The sequence below is a fragment of the Trichosporon asahii genome (genome assembly GCF_000293215.1).
Source record: "Trichosporon asahii var. asahii CBS 2479 unplaced genomic scaffold scaffold00004, whole genome shotgun sequence".
Classification (NCBI taxonomy): domain Eukaryota; kingdom Fungi; phylum Basidiomycota; class Tremellomycetes; order Trichosporonales; family Trichosporonaceae; genus Trichosporon; species Trichosporon asahii.
In genome coordinates, this window is record NW_014040920.1 from 395786 (window position 1) to 415824 (window position 20039).

General features: G+C 59.9%; 7 protein-coding genes across 7 annotated transcripts; 3 read left to right on the top strand and 4 right to left on the bottom strand.

The window, feature by feature from the left end:
• Positions 1 to 1120: 1120 nt before the first annotated feature.
• Positions 1121 to 3181, top strand: A1Q1_03669 (uncharacterized protein; the record flags this gene model as incomplete). The annotated part of the gene is made up of 2 exons (XM_014328283.1): positions 1121 to 1380; positions 1504 to 3181. 2 exons carry the CDS (start codon positions 1121 to 1123, stop codon positions 3179 to 3181), a joined length of 1938 nt encoding a protein of 645 aa, XP_014183758.1.
• A 351-nt stretch (positions 3182 to 3532) lies between these two features.
• A1Q1_03670 (uncharacterized protein) lies at positions 3533 to 4309 on the bottom strand (the record flags this gene model as incomplete). The annotated part of the gene is made up of 2 exons (XM_014328284.1): positions 3533 to 4100; positions 4221 to 4309. 2 exons carry the CDS (start codon positions 4307 to 4309, stop codon positions 3533 to 3535), a joined length of 657 nt encoding a protein of 218 aa, XP_014183759.1.
• A 629-nt stretch (positions 4310 to 4938) lies between these two features.
• On the bottom strand, positions 4939 to 5294 carry A1Q1_03671 (uncharacterized protein; the record flags this gene model as incomplete). The annotated part of the gene is made up of 2 exons (XM_014328285.1): positions 4939 to 5203; positions 5245 to 5294. 2 exons carry the CDS (start codon positions 5292 to 5294, stop codon positions 4939 to 4941), a joined length of 315 nt encoding a protein of 104 aa, XP_014183760.1.
• Positions 5295 to 8856: 3562 nt separating this feature from the next.
• Positions 8857 to 9382, bottom strand: A1Q1_03672 (uncharacterized protein; the record flags this gene model as incomplete). Its single annotated transcript, XM_014328286.1, has 2 exons — positions 8857 to 9091; positions 9198 to 9382. 2 exons carry the CDS (start codon positions 9380 to 9382, stop codon positions 8857 to 8859), a joined length of 420 nt encoding a protein of 139 aa, XP_014183761.1.
• Positions 9383 to 14766: 5384 nt separating this feature from the next.
• Positions 14767 to 15579, top strand: A1Q1_03673 (uncharacterized protein; the record flags this gene model as incomplete). The annotated part of the gene is made up of 1 exon (XM_014328287.1): positions 14767 to 15579. The coding sequence occupies one exon, from the start codon at positions 14767 to 14769 to the stop codon at positions 15577 to 15579; it is 813 nt and encodes a 270-aa protein (XP_014183762.1).
• Positions 15580 to 16565: 986 nt separating this feature from the next.
• On the top strand, positions 16566 to 18162 carry A1Q1_03674 (uncharacterized protein; the record flags this gene model as incomplete). Its single annotated transcript, XM_014328288.1, has 2 exons — positions 16566 to 16838; positions 16984 to 18162. The coding sequence occupies 2 exons, from the start codon at positions 16566 to 16568 to the stop codon at positions 18160 to 18162; spliced, it is 1452 nt and encodes a 483-aa protein (XP_014183763.1).
• Positions 18163 to 18607: 445 nt separating this feature from the next.
• Positions 18608 to 19811, bottom strand: A1Q1_03675 (lectin; the record flags this gene model as incomplete). The annotated part of the gene is made up of 4 exons (XM_014328289.1): positions 18608 to 18887; positions 18935 to 19510; positions 19601 to 19665; positions 19716 to 19811. The coding sequence occupies 4 exons, from the start codon at positions 19809 to 19811 to the stop codon at positions 18608 to 18610; spliced, it is 1017 nt and encodes a 338-aa protein (XP_014183764.1).
• Positions 19812 to 20039: the final 228 nt, after the last annotated feature.

Genomic DNA, 20039 nt, shown 5'->3' on the forward strand with positions numbered 1-20039 from the left:
AGAAGAGTATGTCTAGAGTAACGAATAGACGGGTCATGTATAGAGTACACTTGTCTCGTGGGCTGGCTTTACGTCACGAGCGTCGCCATTCCTCGCATCTCACTAGCTCGTATGCTGAGGGTGTGAGCTAGAAGAACTGCCGAGTCGTAGCTCAAGCGAGCAAGAGCTGGCGAGGCTATATGGAGCTACTTGGCGCACTGACTGAGAGAGATCGCTTGCATCTAGCTTGCACGCTTGTCAGTGGGCGAGGAGTGGCATTCCGACTGCGGTCTGGATTCGCAGTTTGAATGCCGAAGACGGTTAGAACGTTAGAACAGTTCGGCTGGTCCGAAAACCGGTTACAAGATACGATCGATTGTTGTGGGGAAGACTAAGACACCGGCTGTGCTGCCTGTACTGGGTCGTGTGTATGCGTCTGCATTTGAGTGTGGATGATCGACGCACCGTCCTCTACCGTCCAACTCCGGTGTGACCTAAGCAATCTCTTATAACGGTGTCTGCGACTGCGTTAGACACGGGTTGTATTCCGCGCTCGGCAGGCTATGGCGGGCAGCACTCTCCTTGTTAGAGCTGGCGTACCTGAGCTGGGCAGGGAGAGTTCCTGAAATGTCCGAAGAATGAAGAGAGCCAACCCTGTACCGGCCCTGCAGACGTGATGGCCGAACAAGGACGGCGAAGGGGAGGAACTTGGACTTGGGCTGGTCATGTGGACACTCGAGGGCATAGCGCCGGCGTAGCGCATGGTCAGCCCCTCAGCCCTACCAGGGGTCGCGGAGATGCCGGGGGATGGATCTAACGATTTCAGACTAATGGCGCTCACCCGTGGGTCCCCGGTCGCTGGCGCGCTGGCTGCAGAATGGCCTTGCCCATGATGGGCTGCATGGTTGCACTCGGTGCCTTGCCGCCGCCGTTAGCCCTGCTTCCGGAACTTTGAACGGCCTGATACCCGATCAACAATCCCGCACTCAGTCCATCCAGCCCAGCTAGCCCAGCCCACCCAGTCTAGCGCGTACCATCCACCTCAGCACCTTATACCCCGCACCTTCCTCGCCGACAATGTCACTGAACTCCTCTCCTCTCCTCTTCCCTCTCCCCCATCCTAAACTACACCCCCGTCACCATGGCCCAGACACTCACCGACGAAGAGTGCGAGACCCTCCTCGCCTGCGTCGACACCGTCGCGCCCTCCATCGCTGCCGAGGAACTCAAGGCCCTCGCGCCCCAGCTCGCCGACGAGGTCAGCGAGGACACCATTGCCGCCTTCGCCGCCGAGGTCCCCAGCAGCATCGAGAGCCTCCGCGAGGACCTCAAGTACCTCCTTCCCTCCCAGCTGCCCCCCGCCAAGCTCGCCGATCTCAAAATGGTCCTCGGCCTCCTCCGGTGAGCTGACCATGTGGTATCAAAGCTGACAGACAGCAACCCCTTTGGCTCGCTGCTCGTGACCTACTCGTTCACGCCGTTCCACCAGCAGCCCCGCGAGGTCCGGGAGCAGATCCTCTTCAGCCTGAAGCACGCCCGCACCGCCCTCATGCGCAAGATCTTCGACTCGCTGATCAAACTGTCCTCGGCGCTCTACGTGCGCAACTCTGACCTGGTCCACAAGGCCATGCTGTACGAGCCCAAGGTTACTGAGCCCCCGGCCGAGGGCCACTTCCAGTTCCAGTTCGCCGACCCCCAGTCCCTCGACGGACAGGAGTTTGACGCCATCATTGTCGGATCGGGCTCGGGCGGCGGTGTCGCGGCCAAGCAGCCGTCCGAGGCGGGGATGAAGGTCCTTGTCATCGAGAAGGGCCTGCACTACGACCTTGCCGGCCAGCCGTACGACGAGCGCGAGGCGCTCAAGGTTATGTACGACCTTGGCGGTCTCGCCGCGACTGAGACGGGCGAGCTTGGCCTCGTGTCCGGCAACGTGTTTGGTGGTGGTTCCTCTGTCAACTGGGCTGCGTGTATCCAGACTCCCGCTGCTGTGCGCCAGGACTGGGCCTCGACGTACGGCCTGCCGTACTTCAAGACGCAAGAGTTCCAGGAGGATCTCGACGCGGTGTGGAAGCAGATGGGTGTGTCGCTTCCCAAGAAGCAGAACCTTCAGAACCAGCTTCTCATGGAGGGTGCGCGCCGCCTCGGTTACGCGCACGCGCCTGTCGCGCAGAACAATGGCAACGCCGACCACAACTGCAACCACGACTGCGCCAACGGCTGTCGCTCCGGCGGCAAGAAGGGCGGTGTGCACTCGTGGCTGATTGACGCCGCCAAGGCTGGCACGACGTTTGTTGTCGGCTGCTCGGTGCGCAAGATTCTGTTCACCAAGTCGCGCCACGCCAAGGGTGTCCTTGTCAAGACGCCCGAGGGCAAGAAGATCAAGATCAAGACTTCCCGCGTCATCGCCGCTGGTGGCAGTATCCAGACCCCGGCGCTGCTGCTGCGCTCGCGCATCCCCAACCCGCGCATCGGCACGAGCATCTACCTGCACCCGACCAACTATGTCTACGCCGTGTTCCCCGAGCGCACACACCCGACCGAGGGCCAGATCCTGACCAGTGTCGTGACCGAGTTTGCCAATCTGACGCCGTCTGGCCACGGCGTTCGTCTCGAGACGGGCATCATGCAGCCGATCGTCTCGACGGTGCTGATGCAGTGGCACGGCGGCAAGGAGTACAAGGCCAACATTGCCAAGCACTCGCACATGGCGGGTCTCATCGCGATCGCCCGCGACAGGGACCACGGCTACGTGCAGCTGAGCGCCGAGGGCGAGCCGATCGTGCACTACACGACGAGCGCGTTTGACCAAAAGTCGGTCCTGAAGGGCACCGTCGCAGCGGCAGAGTGCATGCTGGCCGTGGGTGCGGAGGAGATCATCGTCAACGGCCGCGGCGTCAAGCCCTACAAGAAGGGAGACGACTTTGCCGCCTGGGCGAAGCAGGTCGAGGCCACCCCCTCGAGTGCATTCGGCAGTGCGCACCAGATGGGCTCGTGCCGCATGTCCTCGCGGCCCGGAGACGGCACGTGCGACCCCTCCGGCGCCGTTCGCGGCGTCCAGGGCGTGTGGTGTGCGGACGCGAGTGTGCTGCCCTCCGCCTCAGGCGTCAACCCCATGATCTCCACCATGGCCGTCGCGCGCAAGGTGTCGCGTGGTATTGTCGACCAGTGGAAGCATGGGGATGCCGGCAGGGCGCGTCTCTAGGCGGGCACAGGGCCGGGCGTCAGCCCGGCACTGGGGTATCGCCCGAGGCGCCCGACAGCGCAAGACGTCAAAGTCCTCTGAAGCCCAAGCAAAGCAAAGCAAATCGTTGTATTCTCCCCCGTCTTATGACAAACTCCTTTGGTATTCTGCTGCACACTAGAACTACTGACGCGACTGACATGAACGGCGTATATACACTGACGGGTGCTTACAACTGTATGGACTTTTGGCTCCGCCTCGGGAGAGGCGGAGGCGTGGATGGGTGCGGAGGAGGGAGGAGGGAGAGGGTTAGGTGGGTGAGGAGTGGGGTACTGGTGTAGTGACGGGGAGAGAGGAAGGGGAAAGACAAGGCTAGGTCGCTGGCTCAGGCTTGGGTGTCGGCGGCGACGCGGCCCTCTCACGAGCATGAGGATAGGAGTAGTAAGGGTGCGAGTAGTCGTAGTACCCGTAATAGTAGTGGGGGGGATAGTACTGTCCCGCGGGATACTGCTGTCCACCACCGCTGGCCGAGCCATACTGCGTCGGTCCAGCATGCGCGGCGTGAGCAGTATGGCCCGGGGGAGTATGCGGAGTATGAGCCGGCGTAACAAGCGACGACCCCGAGCCAGAACCGCTCGAATGCGAGCTCGGCGCGGAGACAGGCCGGGCAGTCAAGGAGTGGTTAAGCGGCTCAGTGTCAAGACGGGGCTGGGGCTTGGGCGGCGGCTGGAAGGCGTGAAAGGCATCTTTCAAGCTGATGGGGAGCGGGGGCAGCGGGAGCTGGCGCGGCGTCAGGTCGCGCGTGTTGAGGACGAGATGGGGTCGAGGGCCGCTCGAGGCTTCGGGGCTGCGGGTGGGGTCCATTCCGCCCACGCCTACGCCTACGCTTACGCCGACGCCGACGCCGCCGCCGTTTATCCCTCCATATCCACCCATCCCACTGACACCAGGGCCAGTCATACCCGCCATCCCCCCGCCGACTCCTCGGGCCGTGCGTAGTGAGTACTATCTCGGCAGCGGCCGGAGGGCCTACGATGGCGCACACCGGCGCACGACCAACCGGTAGCTAGCTGGCCAACGGAGTAGCAGAGGGATGAGCGAGGAGACTGCCTGGTTGGCTGCGGCTGTGCGGACCGCTGGCTGCTTCATTGTCTCCGGGTCCGAGACAATGGGAACATGATTGCCCAAAATCGCGCAAACCGCGCGGCGTCGAGGGTCGAGGAACAGCCTCGTGTCTGGGCGACAGGCTGCGCAGGGTCTGGATCCTGGCCATGGTCTTGCGTCTGTTCCTCTCCTCCCCCCAGAATCTCCCTCTCGAGTCACCTGCATGGCGAGTGCGAGCTCTGTCAGGAACGCACAGAGGTTGTCCTCTGTGTGCTCGTCATGTCGCTCTACGGAGAAATAGCGCGCGCAAAGCAAGGCCTGGTGCCCCCGACGCCGCCTCATACAAACTCAGCCCCGCATGCACCGCATGTGCATGCGTCCCCGGACTCGGGGGCGCGTCGGCCCCGTCGTCCTCATACGTCTTGGGCCGGTGCGTCGAATAGCCAAAGGAACACTTATTCTTGCCACAGGGCTTGCACACCTTACGCGGCGATTTTGGGTCGGAGGAGATGAAGCAGCGCCAGTGGTTTTGCAGACAGCGACGACACTTCGAGTGCCACAGGACTTCTTTCAGGCTCGGGTCTTGGGCGTACTCGGACTATATGTTAGCCATTGATGGGGAAGACCGATACGGTGGAGAGAAGGAGACTGTGAGGATTGGATTGGGGATGAGGTTAAGCTGAAGATGAGGGGTGGGAAGGAGAGGATGGCGGTGTGGGTGCAGAGTTCTTGCAACGCTCGCACACTCGCAGCACTCGCAGCACTCGCAACTCCTCACGCACTCGCTTCGCTCGCGTCCCTCGTGTTCGCTCGCGCTGCGGACTCACCTCCTTGGCAAACTTGGCCATGTCGCGCTTCGAGTGCGCCTTCCTCTGCCTAATGTTGTCCTCGAGGTTGAGCTTGGCGGCGCGGGAGAGCTGGAGGTCGGGTTTCAGCTCCCTGCGGGTCAGCTTGATAATGGCTATGGAGGAGCAGCTCACCTTAGCGGGGAGCCGGGGTCGCTGTAGCGGCAAGGGCGGAGGGGTGCCATGATGCTGATGGAGTGGAGGTGGTGGTCGTGAGGGTTCGTTTTGATGGAGCGAATGTTGTGAATGCCGAGAGAAAGCTGATGATCACGAACGGAAGTGTCTTGATGAGGAGAGTATGATGAAAGCACTACTGATGCCCACCGAGTCCAATGGTGAGAGCAAAGTCGCGTCGAGAGGAATGTCGACGAAAAGATCACCGTACCAAACCGCCGATTACTGGAAAGGAGGGAGGCGCCCAGATCAGGCCTTTATACGACGCGGCCGTTGATGAGAGCGCGTCGCGGACGTGGAAGAGGAACGACGGTCGATGTGGACAGATTATTACTGATCCCGGAAACACACGCCGGCCTTTATACTCGGTCTTCCTGCAGGTCGGGGCCGGAACCAAGGAAGGATCAAGGCTGATCGAAGCTGAGCGGACCGGTGTGTCTTATGTGCGCGAGTGTGCGAAACGCGCGAGAGTGCAAGATAAGTGCGACAAGAGCAAGAAAGCAAAACCGGGGTGCTCGGGAGGGATGAGACGAGGAGCGACAGAGAATGCGAGAGAAGCTCGCGCGTGTTCGGCGTGTGCTGAGCTTGTCCACTCCAAAGCACCAAGTACGTCGCGCGAAACTCGAGAGACACTCCAAGTTGCATCACCGTTGCCTCGTGTTCAGGTCGTCGGTCAGGCATTCAGGCATTCAGGACAGCGCTGTGTGTGCGCTGGCTTTGTGGCGCGTGCCGTTCTCTGCCGTTTGGGTGTTCCGCGCTGGCTGGCTCTCCGCAACGTGTGCGGCCGCCTCACCTTATTGTTCACTCGATCTATTCAGTTTCCCCCAGGGGCAGGCTTTGTTGACAAGTGTGCAAGAGACGTCTCTCGGTACACTCGCCAGTGCCTGGCTTCCAAGGGCTGCCGAGCGTCACCCCCCGCACGGCGCTCGGCCTGCCCCGCGTCAAGCACTCCGACTAACGAGGTAGTCAGGCGACCTCTGTGCAGTCCCTCCAGCCCTGCACACAGAGGTATTCTGGCGTCAACAGAGGGCTTCCGGGGGCCTGAGGACCTTGCGGCCTGGCCGCCTCGCCGCCCTGCGGCAGCTGGTGACGTTCCGAGTCAGAGCGCACGCTCGGGCCTTATTGGGTGCGAGAGCGGGTCGTGCGCTGTGTGTCCATCTCCTTTGTGCCCAAGTCCAAGAGGATCTGCACTGGCCTCAATTCCGCTTTCTGGAGCTGGAGCACCGACGCCTCCCAGACCGCCATGAGGCCAGGCGCGCCCGGCAGGCGGCCGGCCACCAGCAGGTCCCACGCCACATACCCCAGCACGCAGGCTCAAGGCTGTCTCAGGCAAACTCGAAGCACCGTCGGCCCCGAGCTCTCCACCGGCAACGTTGCAGCGGACTGCACCGACATCCACTCATCGAACATGTGCCCATGCTATGCACGGAAAGCGTGAAATACTCGGAAAACACCCTGCAATGCCACCAGATTAGATCCCGCCGGATCGTGCGGATTCACATTCCAGCTGCAGATGAATTCAGCGAGGAACGCCGGAATTTGCCACCCAGCGCGACGACCAGTGCACATGACGTAGGACGCACGAGTCTGGTCGTGCGCTTATCGGTATCTTGATCTTTGTGTTGCAACATCGTCAACACGCATGTCGTCGCCGTCCACGCCTCCGTCCTCGACACCGGCCGAGCTCGTCTCGCGCTTGAACCTCCACCACCTTCCACCAGGGAAGCCTGTATTCTCGTGCGGCAAGTGCTCGCAGCCTATTGTGCGTTTCGTCCCCACACTTTCGATTAACCCTTCCCCGCATCCTCACCACGTCTTATGTGCCAGGTGCCGAGCCGACATGACGTACTGACGATACAGGCCCTACAGGATGAGCTCGTCAGCAAAGCCTTTATTGGCCATTCGGGCCGTGCGTAGTGAGTACTATCTCGGCAGCGGCCGGAGGGCCTACGATGGCGCACACCGGCGCACGACCAACCGGTAGCTAGCTGGCCAACGGAGTAGCAGAGGGATGAGCGAGGAGACTGCCTGGTTGGCTGCGGCTGTGCGGACCGCTGGCTGCTTCATTGTCTCCGGGTCCGAGACAATGGGAACATGATTGCCCAAAATCGCGCAAACCGCGCGGCGTCGAGGGTCGAGGAACAGCCTCGTGTCTGGGCGACAGGCTGCGCAGGGTCTGGATCCTGGCCATGGTCTTGCGTCTGTTCCTCTCCTCCCCCCAGAATCTCCCTCTCGAGTCACCTGCATGGCGAGTGCGAGCTCTGTCAGGAACGCACAGAGGTTGTCCTCTGTGTGCTCGTCATGTCGCTCTACGGAGAAATAGCGCGCGCAAAGCAAGGCCTGGTGCCCCCGACGCCGCGACGCCGCAGCGCCTTTGTGTGAATGTCGTCGTCCCCAAAACGCAGGCAGATCGATCGAAACACGTTTTCAGGGGGACGTGCACAAGGGATATCAACGCCACGCACACACGCACTGCACACACCGCGGCCAGCCCTGGGCTTGTCATGATGGTGACTGACAAATCAGCCTGATGAACTCGACTATCAACACGGTGCTCGGAAAACGAGAGGACCGGAAACTGATGTGAGTGGTCTTTACAAGAAGAGTTGCAGCAGTTGTCAACGATGATTGACGGGGCACGAGCTTCGAACTTGAAAACTACCAAGCTGACAGACAGGACGGGCAAGCACACAGTAGCCGATCTGCAGTGCGCGGCTTGCGGCGGCGACCTGGGCTGGATGTACATCAAGGCCCCGAACGGTGACCAGCGGTACAAGGAGGGTGAGTAGATTCGCATTACTCTACCAGCGTCCACGGTGGACGATGATTGGGCAGGTCCGACCGCACAGATCGACGCCGAAATTAGGGCCTAGGGCCGAATAATGACGGCGCAGCCATGATGCCTGACGGCCTCAAGCCATATACGAGTGACTTGCGTTATGGCTGTTGGTGGCTTTGATGGCTGCTTGCCTGGATCTGACGGAGAGATACTCGGGTGCTGTCAGGTCACGGGACCTCACGTTGGTGCTCACGTCTAGAGACAGTGGCCGTTGGAGGCGCTCTGCCCTCACGAGACCGAGTTGAACGCGACAGATTGAAAGCTGCAGAGTTACCGCTGACAGCTTCTCTCAGGTCGATTCATCCTCGAGGAAGCACTGATTGTCAAGGAGAGCGAGTGGCATCTCTGAGCCTGGCGTACCTGCCGCTGACTGATCCTGGTTTGACCATGTAAGGCTGCGAGCTACTCACTCGCTCACAGACTGTAGTAGTTGTACATCATATTACCCTGTGTGTATAGATTCACGTTATACAAAGATGAAGTAGACGGGCGAAAGGAAGTCCAGATATGTCGAGGCGGAGGGTCTTCGGGCCTGACTCAGGCTTCTACAAGTATTCTACAACGCAGTGATGGTCCGGGCAGCCCAAAGAGTCCGGAAGATAGAGCTCGAAGGCGCGTCATTGCAACGGGAAGGTCGTCGTCACGTGCAAGCAGAAGAAGCTGCCGCTCTCCGCAAGGTGCAATGACCCGCCTTCCTTGATCGTCAGGCGTCAAGATTCGAACGGGAGTCTCGACTACTGATCGAATCGACTTCTGGATCGCAGCTTCTCATGCGGTTGGGGCTGGGGCGAGAGCAGAACCGCGCTTGACGAGCGGGACAGAGGCAAGTCCTCGTTCATGGTGCAGCTGTACGTCAGCTCGAGATCTCCCACCCAGTAGTGGGGCGGTACATCGTCTTCCGCAAGGCACAATTCAATCATCGGGGCCTCGGTGGCCCAGGCATTCCATCGTCCCTGGGTTCCCCCCATCCTGGACATTGGGCAGCCTCCACTTTGGTCTCACCCACCCCACCTTGCTCCAGATCCGCCTCCCATGGATCCATGGCTGCGATGAGGGAAGGAGTTGGTAGACTCACACAAGCCAGATGAGCAGCACGGCGACGACAGTCGCGGCGCAGAACACGCCAATGCACGAGGCCTCGTTCAGACCCGCGCCCAGCTCGAGGGAAGAGTCGACGTCGAACACCTGGAACACTCGCGCGTCAGCGCCCACCACGTCGTCGGACATACTGGCCGACGTCTCCTTGGTCGGGATGAACATGCTGGCCTTGCTCGCCAGTAGAGTACGACGGGGGAAGGCGGGCTGGAGAAGGGGGGAAGGCGATATCGGTGTCGGTGTCGGTGCCGAGGGAATCAGACGCGGCGTTGCGACGGATGCGACGCGTGTGTCCGCGTGTGTGGAGATGGGTGTCGTCGTCGACCGTCTATAGAGAGGTTGTGAAGGGTCAAAAGATGATCTGCGAGTTGCAGCAGAAGACGCGATGCAGGCTGAGCGAGGTGGCCTGAGCGCCGGTGGGACCGCTCCTCTGGAGCGGGAGCGCGGGGGTCAGATCGCCCATGAGCCTAAGCCCGTGGCGATGCTATAAATGCTTCGAGGTGTGACGGTGGGATCTACAATCACGCTTTCAGTCTGCGGTCTGCGGTTGCAGACCGCTGGCCAGTACCCGTTGGCATGAGGCGCACGAGGTTTCGGTTTATGCTCGGATACGGTTGCTGCTCGGCACAGGTGGGTGGGATGCTAGGGTGCCTCGAGGGATAGAGGGGAAGACCAACCAACGCAACCAATACGGGAGACGGTCCAACTGCCAGATGGCCTACCTGCGCGAGAGCGCTAAGGCAGCACAGCAGCACGCTAGGAACGCTATGTGCGCTATTTTGGCTTGAGCGCTGCTGCTATTGCTGGCTACGGCTGTCTAATTCGACCAAGGCTAAAGCTGCAGGCGCGATGACAGCGCTGGAGGCTTGGCTGTCGTTTGGATCGACTCTGGTGTCGTTACAAGGTACGAGGGGTACGGCGAGTAAGTGAGCGGCGCACAGGCATGCAGGGGGCTGTCAGGTGTCGAGGCACAGGCCGTGAGCAGGACGACATGCCGGCATGACGAATCTGTCCCGTGTCCAGGCCAAGTGCAGAGGATATCGCAATATGCGTACAGAGTATATGTTGATCCGCGCGTGTCTTCCTTCTGGGCCTCGCTAGTGCTTTAGCCCGTGCACTGCATGGTGCGGGTGTAAGCTTGTAGGCTTGTAGCTGGGGCCTCAAGCCCCGGCCCTCGATCCCTCGAACGCTTCCGGCATCCGGCAACAACTTAGGACAGTGGGTGGTTGCGCGATCCTAGATCCCAAAGGCGCGGAAATGGCTAGAACGAGCGCCAATCGGGCTAAGCCCCGAATATCCCAACAGACCGCGGATGCACGGGTGCACGGCATGCACGGGGTGCATCCCAAACGCAGGCTTGTGGACGGGAGCGCCTCACGTTTGATATCTTCCATGTGCTGCTGCGATGACTGCCATTCGTTCGCAGATTGGGGCCCACGGGGACAGCATGATGGCCGCCAGACACGAATGGCCCGGCAGGTCGGTAGCTCACCATCCATTGGATGTCCGCAAGCGTTGACTGCTGCACGACCAGTGTCGGGACTGAGTGCACAGGTACTGACAGGGCATCAACCCGCTCGCCCGAGGCTCAAGTTCGATTGCAGTTCACGACCAACTTTAAACCGAGTAACTCTAACTGGACACGAAGCGACGAGCCAGTGGAGCGCGTCAGCCATTCGCAGTCCACGACGCAAGGACCCAAGTCACTCCGCGCTCGATACGCTTCGATCAAGAAACGGCAAGTAGTTATTAATGCAACAGGCCAGTTGGTGCATTCCTCTCTGTTCCCGAAGCGTTCACTTCGCGACGATCCACCGACTGGGAATGCCTCATGACACGTTGGCTGGGAGGTCTCCCGGCGAAGCCAAGCGTAACCGGCTGTGCCTGTGAGGTCTAACGCAACTAGCCCTGTCATGCATGCATGCTTGGCGGTGCGCTTTGCCGTAGCATGGACCTAGCGTTCGGGCTTCGGTCCGAACACCGCCTCGAGCTGACGAACAGCACGTCCAGCGTAGCTTTCGGCAGTGCACCATGACCCAGCTCTTCTTGTCCCGTGCAGATGGCAAGAACACAGGCTGATGGGGCACCACGCGCTCCGGAGTAGCGGAAGCCGCAGACAGCGGCCTCCTGCTCGTTTCAAACTCTATCTCGCCAACTGGCGGGCACATAAGGCGAACGGCCTTCGGCCAGCGGTCAAGACCTTTCTGCAATGGTCCAGGCTCAGCGCACAGGAGGCACCAGGCCGGAGCGGCACTGACCCGAAAGTCGATTTTGCGACGTTGGTCCGCAAATTCGTCGTACATGCGAGTCGCCATCGCGCCCTCCTATCGGCAGGAGGCGAAGGTTGCACTGCCCAGCTCGGTGGGTCCTCCCGCCAATGGCGTTCGCGAGGCAACGGTATCGCCATCGACTTGATAAGCATGCTTGGATTGCCCACAAAGAACGAGTAGTCCTTTAATTCAAGGTTATGACTAATGAAGCCGTGAGTGGATTTACGGTTGTTGACGACGTCGCCTGACGCCAACAACGGCGAACTTTCCGTCAGCTCACTGGAAAAGCCGGCAGAGCTGCTCAGTCGGATGGCTTTCTCTCTCAACTGTCATTCGTCTCAAGTGACATCAGCTCACGGTGGTCACACCCAGAATGGGCTGCCGACACCATGTGACACGGCTGGCGATTGATCAGACTCCATCCGCCGGTTCACCGATCTCCATTCCATCAGTCCTCCTCAAGGACCTCGTCGACTTGCAGCCCGTAACAGCCAGCTGCCACGCTGCCGAGGGGCACATGCCTCGGCCGGTGATCGTCCTCGGCTCCGAGGTCGTCCTCTCTATTCCCCCCGGCCAGGTGACGGGCGAGTCAGCGCGAGGGCGTGGCGATCACGGACGAATACCGCGGAGGCTCTTCGTCACCGTGTTGGAGGACATCGCACTCAGGTATGCAATTCCCCTTGGTTAGTCAAACGCCGTCAATGTTCCAGCTGCCATCAGTGATAGCCGTGAAAGCTTACGTACGCCGCGCCCGCGGCCATATCTTATCAGGTGAATATCATTGATGACAAAGCCGCTCGGCAGAAGTGACTACCATGAATGCCTCCACGACTGATTCGCCTGACAGGACGACTGCTGTGGCCACTGAGGTGCTGAGGTACAAGGCGTGTATGGCAAGGAAAGAGGACCAACAGTAAGCACAATGTGCAACCCAGGCTCATTACCACACTACGAGTACTTCCCCCATATCCTCGAGGGTTCCTGTTCGCAACCTCGCAAGCCGCTCCGAAACGCTGGGTTCCCTGCTGACGTGTCGATTATTGCGTGGCCAAGTTGACAACATACTCGCGCGACACCTAGTGCTCACCGATTGCGTGCGGACGGTTGAAGACAGACGAATGCCAACTTTCTCGCCCTGCAGCACTCATCGACCGACAGAAAGGCTGCTCGACGTGTATGGCGACCCCTCTCCAGCCCTAAAGCTCGCTCTGCAGTACGCTCGGCTACTCACAGCTCGGGTGTACGGAGGCTGCCACCAGGGGGACTTCCAATGCCGTACGCTGCTGCTGCACTCACTGCACCAGTTCCCCCTTGCGACTTGCGTACACTTTGATCCTGAACTTCCGAGGATCCGGTTACGCTCACTTTGTGACGGCGGCGACGGGGGAATGCCATACGCTGGCTATGCCAGGCATTCTGCAGGTGGTGTTTCTCAATGGGATACGGAGGGAAATGATACCAATGATCGTGATCAAGGAATGGGAGAGGGAATGCGGACTACAGTCTCCTATACTGGAACTCGCCAACTAGTTGAGGACGGACAGACATGGGTTGTCTCACGACAAATGCCAAGCCTCGGAGGTTCCGATATTGTGGTAAAGGTCACGAGCGCACCAGATTCATGTCGCGATAACAAGCAATAGCAATGTTACGATCGGAAACTGACCAGTCCCATGACCCACGTCTGTCAGCCGCGCGTCGCATATATGTGGCGCTCATTAACCAATACCGCAGTTCAAAAGAGCACATCAATGCAAGCTTCTCCTCGGTGTTGTGGTGTGGGACGCAGCCTCCGCCACACTATAACTCTTTGCGCTTTAGGCGAGTGCCGCCCGAGCTGGTGACAGAACATAAAGAACATGGCCCGGCAGCCACCGGGTCTTATCGGTGCGCCGACATGTGCAGCCATATCCGCATGAATATCCGTGGGAGTCCCATCTTCAGATCTATCAACGGTCTGAGCACGGGATGGTCGGCTCTTTTCTCTCTGCTACTGGCCATTGTAGTCACCATTCAAAAGTCACATTCCGCCAGCCTCTGACGCCAGGACCTAGACAGTAGTAAGCCAGGACCTGGCCCTGTGTCGCAGATGGAATCTCCGTCGTGCTCCGCGACATGCGGGGGTGGACGATGCATGGTGATAGGCTGCTCCGTTCTTTATACGACGCACTCGTCAGCTGGTAAGTCAGCATTCTGCCATGTTGCCCCAACAGACCCAACAGAGAAGTGAGACACGCCGAACCCAGTTCTTTTTTTGTCCTGCTCGACACCACTCGCACGGCTCTTTGTTATCTGCCCAGAGAAGCGGTAACTGCGCCGCTCTGAGCGCCAGCGGGCCGAGACCTCGCACCCGATCCGATCTGATCTCGCAGTCGCTCGGTCGCTCGCATGCAACGCTTGCGCCGGCAAGCCCCCCCTTGATGCTCGGTCCGGTGCCCGATGGCCTCAGTTCAGTCGCCGAATGTAGTCAGTGGCGCGGATTGCTGTTCCGTATCCCATTTAGGATGTCTCAAGTGTTCTGATGCAAACCGCCGCCAGGCCGCTTGAGATACACAGCTTCCATACCCTCGTCAACACCTGTGCATCGGGTCACACTGCAGCCGATCGAAAAGCAGGCCGACCGAAAGTAGCGACCGACGGCCGTTGTCCGCGTTCCATCCGTTCTGTCCGTCGAGCCGAGCTGCGTGCCTCGAGTCCAGACACAGAGGCGTCGATCATGACGTCGCCGGGCGCACGAGCCGATGGCGATTATCAAGCACTCTCAAGGCTCTCTGATGGTGCGCCCCAGCATCGCTCCATCACTCACCGCTCGCATTCCTGATATTCCTGCATCTCAGCGGCTCGCTGGCCGGCCGGGGTGCCGGCCGGGCAGACAACGGCGACCTCCCCACTCTCATGCCCGTCTGTCTCTCGCCCCCAGCCAGTGCCCCCGAGCGGTCGGACAGGCTGGCTTACCCAGTCCTGCCTGAATGCAAGATTGCCTGATTAATCATGTGGCCAAGTGTGCCAACCTGCGTGATGTCGCCATGTCCCTGTGCCGCCAGGCGTATGCTGGGACTTGCTGCTTTATACGCTGGCAGCACGGGACCGAAGACGTGCTTCTCTTACTCGGGGGTATAAAGGTTCGTCGAGAGCGGCCGAACAATCCGATCATATCTTGATTACCGCGGCAAACTCGTTCGCGACCGCGAGTGAGGCACTGTCGACAGTGTACTCGGCCCCAAGAACAACGAAGGAGATAAACAAGCCCCCTGACGAACAACGAGTAACGCAGTCAACATGGGTGACACGCGCTCCCCCGTGCCTTCGTCTAGTCCGGCTCCTTCACCCTGGAAGCACGCGTGTGGACACGCCTCGCTGGCGGAGCCGAGCGGCCCGCCATTGTCCACCACCGACGCAGACGCAGGCTCGAGCACGCCCAGCATGCCCAGCACGCCCAGCACGAGCAGCAGCGGCGTGGCCCCCGTGCTCGATCACTCATGCTTCCCACACATCGTCGACGACATTCTCCTCTTCAGCAGCCACAACACACGTCTGTCGTTCCGCGCCACGAGCCGTGCGTTCAAGTCCCTCGTTGATCGCCTGTACTCTGAGCGAGTCGTTGCGAACGACGCAGGCCTCTTTACCCCATCTGGAAGGCTCATCCCGTTCCTCTCCCCGTTCAGTTCGCCCTCGTCCACCCCACCGTCTACGCCAACGTCGCCTTATCGTCCCGAGCATCCCGAACAGCCCGTCATTCGCCGCCTCGACGTGATGTGCGAGTGGGCCCTGCCTGCTGTTGAGGCGGCTCTGGCACGCTTGACGCTGGATACGGTGCATGTGCACGGGCAGTGTCGCTCAGTGCACGTCGAGTGTGACACACTCGTACTCCATGCCGCTCTTGAACTCACTGGGCCCAGAGTAAGGACTCTAGTGCTCGATATCGATGCACCCAAAGGGTTCACCTACTTTGTCAAGCGGCCCAGCATCCCCGCCGACAACACGTTCGTCGTTGTTCATCCGGACGTCGAGCTCCTGCTCGACTGCGATGGCGAAGTGACCCAGCTCTCGCACGAGGAGTGGGCGTTCCTCGAGAATTGCCGGTCCCTCTAGCCTCGTTTGTGATCCCGCCTGCGATGAGCGTGTGCCGCGCCCTGTAGCCCTATCGCCTGCCTGTTGTAAGTCGTAAGCTCTGCTTTCCTCATGTTGTAAGCTCTTGCGTCTGTACCCTGGCTTGCTGGCTTGCGTTTCAGTAGAAACTGTATAATGAGTAGAATAGACCGATATCAGACGTAGACTTGATTGTTAGACTTTGATAGGAAGAGTGTATGATAAGTACGATGCTAGAATGCAACTATGAAGCAGTCCAGAAGCTATCTCACGGCCATTGAAGCAAGAACGGAGCCAGAGTTTAAGGCTGTCGCGTGCTGATCGCTCGGCTCCGTCGGCAACAGCGCTTGGGCCCAGGTACGGTCCGCCATCCGGCGATCGCCGATGTTTTCGCCGCTCGCACGAGCTTTTCAAAACGCTGATCACTCTGTGCCGAGCACGCTGAGCGCATGCATACGCAAGAAACATCTGGGCGTGGCATGCACAGCGGGCGGCACTGACATTCCTTCGCGGCTGTGGGGCACAATCTGTGGGTTGTCGAAAATAGCGACTCTCCCAAGAACAGGATGCCGCAAAGTGGGCACCCACGGGGCGGCACGCGGTGCTTGGCGCGGCTCCTGCGCCGGAGCAGCGGGACGGGCCACTCCCTTTTCGGACGTCTTTTGCACCACTCATGCTTTATCCGCTGCCTTACCAGAGTCACGCGCTCCACTAACGCTTCTACGCGAGCGAGCTTGAATGCCGAAGCTCTAGTCAGAAAAGAGCAGGTCGACTCGGTATTCAACAACAACAATTCCACCAAGCGAGATCTTACGGCCGAGCAGAGAGGTGGCATCTGACCAAGCCTCGAGACATTTTCGGAATAGGCCGACACCACCCTCTCCACCCACCCACATTTGACTTCACACTCCCACCTGCATCTCTGCATTGCTCTCTCCACCACTTAGCTTCGCGCTGCATCTCATGCCCGTGCGGATACGCCGAACACGATGACGAAGATGACGGAGAAGTTTGCCTCGCCCTCTGCGGGCGGCGCCGACCCGCCCCATACTGGCACGATCGAGGCGGTCGTCCTGGAGCGCAATGGGCCGGAAAGCCCAGGCGACCACATCATCGAGACCAAGTTTGGAATCGAGGAAGAAAACGTCGACGGCGCGACAGTGCACTCGCTGCACTCTGTCCCCATCGACAAGGAACCAGAGGACGCGACCGACTACCCCGACGGAGGGTATGGGTGGGTCTGTGTCATCTGTGCCTTCATGGTAAGTCCGATGGGAGCCCCGATCGCAACTCCGCGACCCATGGCCTCGTGACCACATCTCATCAACGAGTTTGGCAATGTTGGTCTGTGAATGCGGCATCGATTGCTCTTGGCATTTACTCTGTGCAAGTGGCTGACGTCAAAAGGTCAACTTTGCGACCTGGGGCATCAACACGAGTTTCGGCATCTACCTCTCGTTCGACCTGGAGAGCAACCGCTTCCCGGGCGCGAAGGACATTGATTTCGCCTTCATCGGCTCGCTGTCACTTTCGCTGGCGCTCGCGATCGCCCCTTTCTCGAACTACCTGTCGAAGACGTTCCACTGGCGCTACTCCCTGATTCTGGGCACGATCTGTGTCGTCGCTGGCCAGATTCTGGCCGGCTTCAGCAAAGAGATCTGGCAGCTGTACCTGACGCAGGGCATGCTGTTCGCCATCGGCCTCGGGCTCACCATGGTCGTGAGCAGTCCGATCGTGTGCCAGTGGTTCGGCACGAAGCGTGCGTTTGCGATCGGCATCGTGTCTGCTGGATCTGGCGGTGGCGCGCTGTTCTTCGCCAACATTACGCGCATCACGCTCGAGCGCCTCGGAAGGCAATGGGCATGTGTCGTCAACGGGTGTATCAGTGGGGCATGCCTTATTCCCGGCCTGCTCTTCTACCGTACGCGCGCGACACAGCTCAAGGTCCGTTTCGAGCCGTTCCAGCCCTCCTTCTACAAGAACCCGGGCTTCATCGGCATGTGTCTCTGGGGCGGGTTCATTTCCTTCGCGTACGCGATCGGAATCTACACCGTGCCCACATTCGCAACGCAAGGTCTGGGTCTGAGCCAGAAGGACGGCTCGACGTTGCAGTCTCTTCTCGCTGTGGGCCAGATCGTCGGCCGCCCGCTGACGGGATACGTCCTGGACAAAGTCGGGCGATTCAACGGCGCCATCGTCACTACGCTTGTGGCGTGCATCTCGTGTCTGGCCATATGGCTGCCGGCGCAGAACTTTGCCACCCTCGCTGTGGCCGCGATCGTGCAGGGCGCCTCGAGCGGTATCTTCTGGAGCTCTTCGCAGGCGCTGCTTACCGATCTCGTCGGTATCAGGGACATGGCCAGCGCGCTCTCCATGCTGTGGCTGAGTAATGTGGCCCCCGCCACCGTGTCCGCCCCCATTGCGATCTGGCTCGCGGACTACTCCCGCAAACGGGGCAAGACAGGCGCCAGCGTGTTCCACGACGGCATCATCTTCGCTGGCGTCTGCTACTTCGCATCCGCCGTGAGCCTGTACGGCACGAAACGGTATCTCCAGGGCAACTGGAAGCCGTTCGTGAAGAAGTGAATACGCCTCCGAAAGCGACCCAGCCAGCTCACCAGGCTGTTCGACAAGAATTGCGAAATGGACAATTCGAAACGAAGTGAATCGAAATGAAGTGGAGAAATTCAACCCCACAAACTGTTCGAGAACAACGTTAGGAAAGGAAAGAACCACACCCAACAACCAAGAAGAAATAGACTACCCACCCATCGGCCAGAGATCAGTAAAAGGTAACTAGGGCATAGAGGGTCTCGGGACACACATGTTTGTAACTCATATCTCCTCCGCATTTACACACCACACACTCCCCATCACAGCCAGAGATCAGTAAAACGTAACTAGGGCTTTCCAGGGACATACACACAGCATGTTTGTACTCATATCTGCATCACACCGGTAGTCATGTCATGTCATGTCATGCTCTTCATCACGTCGTGGCGCCACACCAACTAGCCAGAGACTACTACGCCTAGTAGTACGACGGCCGCTTCTTCTGCTGTGCCGAGTACGTCCTGTACGCGGCGACGGCAAAGGCGACGAACGCGAGCACACCAATGACCTTGAGCAGGAAAAGGAACCAGGACGCGACGCCGCCCGAGCTGCTGGCCGGCGGGGCACGGCCGCCGTTCTGGTTGTACGACGCGGCCTGGAAGGCCGTCTGGCGACCGCCACCGCCGACAGCGGCCGTGGCCTTGCTGTCCTGGTACTGGTACTTGAGGGTGGCCGAGTAGGCCGCGACGGAAATGATGCTGGTGGTTAGCTCAATCATAGAAGCGCAGCAGCTACTCGTACTCACTCATGGTTGTCCGTGACCTCGCCGGTGGCAGCCGAGAAGCCGATGTAGGGCGCGGGCGGGAGCTGGATGTCCTTGATGAAGCAGGTGGTCCACTGCCCCTCCTTGTCGGTCTGGAGGGAGAGCTGGAATCCCTTTCCGGCAAGGTACGTCATGCGGGCCTTGGTGGGCACGTCGCGGCGGCGGAAGTTGATGCTGCAGCCGGCAAGCTCGGTCGCGGCATTGTCGCCGTTGTGGTCGTAGCTCGTGTGCCCGTCGCCGAGCATGGCAGTGACGCGCGGGAGCGAGTACGAGTGGCGCGAGTTGGCGTACGTGTCGAAGAAGATGCCGAGGCCCTTGAAGTTGTCCTTGGACCCGAAGACGGGGCCGGTCACCGCCCGGTCCTCGGTGATCCAGATCGCGAAGCCGTCGCCGTACATCGACGACGCCTTGCCGTCCACCTTGAACTCGACCTCCATCTGCCAGTTTGACACGGAGAGCGGCAGTCGGCTCCACAGCCATCCCTTCTCGCTCTGCCGGTCCTGCGTCAGGCGCATGTGCCGGTTCGTGTTCACGATCGTGTCCTCGCCAAAGTCCCACCTGTCGTTAGCTCCCGATATGAACAACGTAGCTGCACGTTTGTGCTGCGCGCATGCACGCATCACTTCAGTTAGCGCCAGTACAACTCACCATCGGTTCTGCAGGTCGCTGTCAACGTAGGGGAGGTGAAGCGAGTGTGTGCGGAGATGATTCCTCTGTACCGGTCAGCTCAGTCTGAAGTAGCGCGAGGTGGAGGTTGACGAACCTTGTCGACCATGTCCTCTGGGATGTTGCTGGGTGCACCCGCGGCCGCAGCCGAAATGGCGCCGAGCACGACGGCTGTTAATGATCCCCAGAGCATGCTTGTTCCGGGTCGGTTGTGTCGTGTTTTGTGTGCAAGTTGCGATGTAGGGAGAGAAACGCGTCCTTGGAGGCGTCACATTGCCATCTCGCTGGTGCCCTGCCAGCGTTGCACGTACAACACACGCCGATCGGACACGTGGATTTGCCCCCGTCTGGATGCCGACTGCCGGCTGCGTGTTCGTGGGTCAGGGTTCACGTTCTGAAGTCGATGGAGGGAAGGAGGGAG